Below are 5,299 nucleotides of genomic sequence, written 5' to 3' on the forward strand. Positions count from 1 at the left end.
ACAAAAATAAAGAGGCAGTCCCAGGTGGTGCTACCCCTCCTTTGCCTTGCCATGATTCTTCTCCTCAGCTAGACCTGCATCGCCGGTCCTCAAACTTTCATTGCCACCCAAATCGCTACCAGGGATTGCCATGGAATGGCTTGCTTCACCTTGAGTCCCTTCCTCAGCAGCAGGTCCTGTATCTTCAAGGGGAGGAATATTTTTGAGAAATTCCTCCTGTCCAGACTTCTCACTTTTCCAATTCTCCAGGCTATCTTTGTCCATTGAATGCTCACTGCTTTGGGAAGGGTCAGGAGCAATGCAGGCCAAAGGGGAGACCTGATTTTCCTCTTCCGAAAGAATAATGGTGATGTGAGCAGTAATGAGGGGCGTGTTCAAATTACTTTGAAATTTAAAGTGCGTGGTTTGGAACGCACTGTTCGTAATTAGCTTGCATCCAGAGCTTAAAGGTGGCATAGCCTCGTGGACAGGGGGGGATTGATAGGCGCCGACTCAGTTTCCACAGCATGACCGGCAGAGGAATTCAAGCTATTGTCACGACGCCCCCCAGAACGATGCCTCTTGCCCGAACGAACCATAATGACAGACAGGTGGTAGGGCGCAGAGAGAATATAGACAATGGAGATGACAGAATAGAGTCGGTTAAGGCGAAAGGGATTCCAAACAGAATTCACAGAATACACCCCAAATGACGACACAATACATCCAATGCGTAAATCCAGAACAGGGGAGAGCTTACCCTAGGTAATGTTGGCCTGGAGCTCGCGGCAGTGAACCAAAATCAGCCCATCACCATCTGCCTCCGCTAACCAGGTTTCGTTGCCTTCAGACTGAGCATAAGGCGTGATGAAAACACTGAGGATCAACATGATTATAACTGAGATAATGTTGCGTCGAACAGCACAAGCCACTAATGCAGATCTGCTAACTGATCTTGCCTTAATACCTTCCTCCCGCTCGCACAAGGTTAAGTCTCGGGAAGCCACGCCGCGCTGCAGCTGGCAGTACCGGACTTTAATTCTCTACATGATATGCATTAAGGGTGATGGTGCCACCCACATTCAGGGGTATTTCTTCGATCTCAGGCATTTCCTTCTGCATGAGATTATTGAAATCTAGGAGTTGAGATTCAGAAATTAAGTTAGCGATTGATCCTACATGTAGATGCCTCCCACACTCAACTCCCATATTAGCTAATAGGTCCGCAACTTTGTTCCCATCCCTACGAATGTGTTTCAAGGAGACCGCTCTGTGGGAGGAAAACCAGCGCTCAATATGCAGTAGCCTTTGTGCCATTCTCCAACTGTTACTGACCTTGGAGGAGGGGGAGCCCTGTAGAATTCTCGAGACCATTTGGATGATGATTTGAGAGTCTCCCTCTATTATAAGAGGAAAGAGATTCTTATCTTGCACTAAAAGTAGCCCCTGCCAAAGACCTTCTAACTCCGCTGAGTTATTGGTGTCCCACCCTTGTGAGCCTAAGAAGGTTAAGATATGAGCTCCCTTGTGATCTCTGAAGATCCCTCCAAAGCCAGAATTCCCTGGGTTACCCTTTGAGGCACCATCAAAGTTTAGCTTATACATGTTCATGGGGGGAGGGAGCCATTTCGCCGTTGAGTGACCTCTCGGAGGCTTTGTTCCTTTGATCAGCTGTTCTTGCTTTCTGTGGAAGTTCCAATTATTCCATATTGATTGTTCCTGTGGGATAGTGGGGAAATCCTCTTGGTACCATGTCTTAAGAGATATGGTTTCTTCAATGTTTTGATTGATGGTTTTCCATATGTCATCCAGCGATTTGGAGTGATTTTTGAAAATTCTACCATTTCTCTCCTTCCATATGGCCCATATAACAAATCCTGGGATGAGCTTCCAGAGAAAATTCAGGATCTTACTTTGAAATGGGTGGGGGTCCCAGTTGCACACAGTAGCAGTTATATCTCCATTGGCTCCTCCTTATTTTTGACAATGGAAGCTGATTTTTTGCCATAGCTTGTGTGCCAGCGGATAGTGATACATGAGGTGTTCAATGGTTTCCTCTTCTTTTTTATAGTTGAGGCAAATGGAGGGTCCACAGAAGTTTCTTTTTCTCAGATTGTCCCATGTGAGAATCCTTTTGTGACAAAGGAGCCAAAGAAAGGTAGACACTTTCGGCCAGATGGAGGGATCCCATATTTTGCTCCAGAGTGGGTCCAGCCTCATTTGTTCCTTGATAAGTATATTGTAGGCCTCTCTTGTGGAGTAGGTTCCCTTTTCTTCATATCCCCATCTAAGAATGTCTTTTTCCTCAGAATACTGAATTTTCCTTTTCATTAATTCTGTATCCAGTGTTTGTTGGTCTTGCATCGACCCCTGTCTTATGATCTGAGTCACTTTGAGCCACTCTCTGTAATCTTGGTGTGAGGAGTTGCACCAGAAATTTCTCACCGTATTTTGGGGGTGCATATCCTGTTCCAGAGGTGTATTTGGTGGGAAAAGGTCCCTAATTTTGGGCAACTATTTCCAGGAGTCGTCCCAAAACCTAGCATTATCACCATTCTTCACTTCCCAAAAGTTGTGGTGCTGTATGAGGTTCTTGTGCTGTTTGGTCGAGTTCCACATGATTGAGCCTGTGCTGGTCTCTAATATTCTGATTAGTTCCTCCCTTGGACAATTTCCCACATATTTAGCTGTCCATAACAGGGCCCAAGGGGTGAGAGGTTCCGAAAGCCATTTCCACCAGATTCGAGCCCCCATAACAACATTGTTGTGAGAGGGGTCCCTCAATCCGATACCGCCTCCTTTCTTTGGAAGACAAGTGGTTTCCCATTTAACAAGAGCCCACTTGCGCCTAAGTCCACTGCTACCCCAGAGAAACGATCTTTGGATAGTTTTGATTTCTTTAAGAACCCATTTGGGAGCCGCAAGGATGGAGAAGAGGTATAAAGGCATAGCTTGAAGGACAACTTTAATAAGGACAAGATGGCTAGCCATGTTAAGAGATCTGTGAGTCCAAGAGGAGAGCCGCATTTCCAGATTATCTAGGAGGGTTCTCCAGGAAGAGTGCTTTAAGCCAGAGGCTATGAGCGGAGCACCTAGATAAGAGGAGGGAAGTTTAGCAGAAGAGAAGCCTAGGATGCGTAAAATGGTTGACTGAGTGACTGAGGGGGTATGAAAGAAGAAGATTTGAGATTTGGAGTGATTGATGGAGGCACCAGAGGCTTCCGAGAAGTCCGTCAAAAGAGTTTTGAGCTGTCGAGCCTCTTGGACTGAGGGATGCCCAAAAAGCATATTATCATCAACAAATTGCTGATGAGTGAAAACAGGGGAGTTGTGAAAGGAGAGGCCTTTGAGACGGAGAGATTGCTGAGCATGTCTGATACTTCGCCCTAAACCCTCTGCCATAATAACAAACAGGAAAGGGGAGAGGGGGTCTCCCTGCCTGATACCACGAGTAGGATGAAAGGTAGCAGAGGGTATGCCATTAATTAAAACAGAGAAGAAGGAGGATGAGATGAGGCTCATAATCCATCGAACCCAGGAAGCATCAAAACCAAAAGCTGTTAGAATCTTTTCAATATACTTCCAGCTTAGGCTGTCAAAAGCTTTTGAAAGATCTAGTTTGAGTAGCATACCTGGCTTCTTGGAGATCTTCAGAGAATGAATTATTTCATGAGTAAGGATGATCCCATCCGTGATCTGCCTTCCCTCAACATATCCGGATTGCTCAGGTGAGATGATGAGAGGAAGCAGGAGTTTGAGCCTGGAAGCTATGATTTTAGACACAATCTTATAGATTATGTTGCAGAGTGCTATCGGTCTGTACTTGTTAGGCTTGCTTGGCTGATCCACCTTGGGGACCAGGGCTATGAAAGTAGCATTTACCCCTGGAAACATCCATCGAAGAGAGCGAGACTCTTCAACCACCTGCCAGACCTCCATCTTGATCAGGTCCCAGAAGTTATGGAAAAAATTAGAGGTGAATCCATCCGGGCCTGGGGCCTTGCCTGCTTTTAGTTGTCGTACTGCAAGTTCCACTTCTTGGAGATCAACAGGCTTGAGAAGCATTTGGTTATGCTCTTCTGTGATAAGTTTGGGAATATTGCGGGTAATTTTCTCTATGGCCTGAGATCTGTCATTGTTTGGCTCTCTGTGCACCTGCTTGAAATAATTTAAAAGTTCAGTCTCTATTTCTTCATGCTTTTCCACTTTGATGCCCTGCTTGTTTTGAATATGAGTTATATTGTTATGCATCCTGTGCTAGATTGTAGTGCTATGAAATAATTTAGTGTTTTTCTCTCCATCTTTGAGCCATCTGATCCTTGATTTTTGCTGCCACAACGTTTCTTCCTGCTTTTCCTTTTCTGCTAGTTGCATTTCGAGGGTTTTTTTCCTATTTTGGCAGATCCTCTGATTGGTCAGTTGTGATGATCTTCTGCTGTAGCTGCTTCATTTCCAACTCAAGGGTTGCTTTCCCCTGAAAGATATTGCCAAATGAAGTGTGATTCCAATGCTTGATCTTACCTTTTAGGTGCTTGAGCTTTTGTTGGAATTGGAACATTTTTGAGCCTGGAGGAGGATGGAAGCTTTTCCATTCTGTATTGATTAATTTGTGGAAGTCCGGATGGGTCAACCAGAAGGCTTCAAAGCGAAAAGGCCTGCGGATATTGTTTCCCGGACGAGACCACTGGAGGGAAATGGGCCAGTGATCAGAACCCGAGAAGGGCAGGATGGAGGCTGCAAAATCACCCCCAAGATGAATGGCATTATCTGAGAGTAAAAACCTATCCAACCGAGAAGCGATTTGCTGGTTCCCTGCTCGTCTGTTGTTCCAAGTAAATACTCCATTATTGAAAGGGAGGTCGATAAGCCAGTTATTCTGGATGAAGTCCTTCAAGAGCGACCCTTCCTGAGAACTTCTGCATCTACCCCCTCTCTTTTCTTCCAGTCTTGTGATCATATTGAAGTCGCCTCCTGCGATCCATAAAGGGTGCAATCTGTTATGGTTGAGAGCAGAAATGGAGTTTAGGATATCCGCTTTTCGAGATGTATCCTGTGGGAAATAAACATTAGTTAAGAGCCCATGTTGGTTTGTGCCTATGATATGAAAAATTGCTTGGAGGAAATTCCTGTGTGCATGGAAGTTGTTGAGCGTGATAGCTCTTGAGTCCCATATAATGGCTAGGCCTCCCGAGGCACCATCCGCATCTACTGCTATGTTATGACTCCCAGGCCAGAATTTAGCAGCTAATCTATCAAATGCATTGGAATCACATTTTGTCTCTTGCAAGAATAAAACTTGAGGGTTTTCTTGCTTTATCAT

At 45.2% G+C, this 5,299-nt stretch overlaps 1 protein-coding gene across 1 annotated transcript; it reads right to left on the reverse strand.

The window, feature by feature from the left end:
* Nucleotides 1-4,369: 4,369 nt before the first annotated feature.
* LOC149199398 (uncharacterized) lies at nt 4,370-5,299 on the reverse strand. Its single transcript, XM_089400567.1, has one exon. The coding sequence runs from the start codon at nt 5,297-5,299 to the stop codon at nt 4,370-4,372; it is 930 nt and encodes a 309-aa protein (XP_089256693.1).

This window comes from Pinus tabuliformis, chromosome 2_1 (assembly GCF_031772625.1).
Source record: "Pinus tabuliformis cultivar Carrire ecotype Pingquan chromosome 2_1, CPIR1, whole genome shotgun sequence".
Taxonomy (NCBI): domain Eukaryota; kingdom Viridiplantae; phylum Streptophyta; class Pinopsida; order Pinales; family Pinaceae; genus Pinus; species Pinus tabuliformis.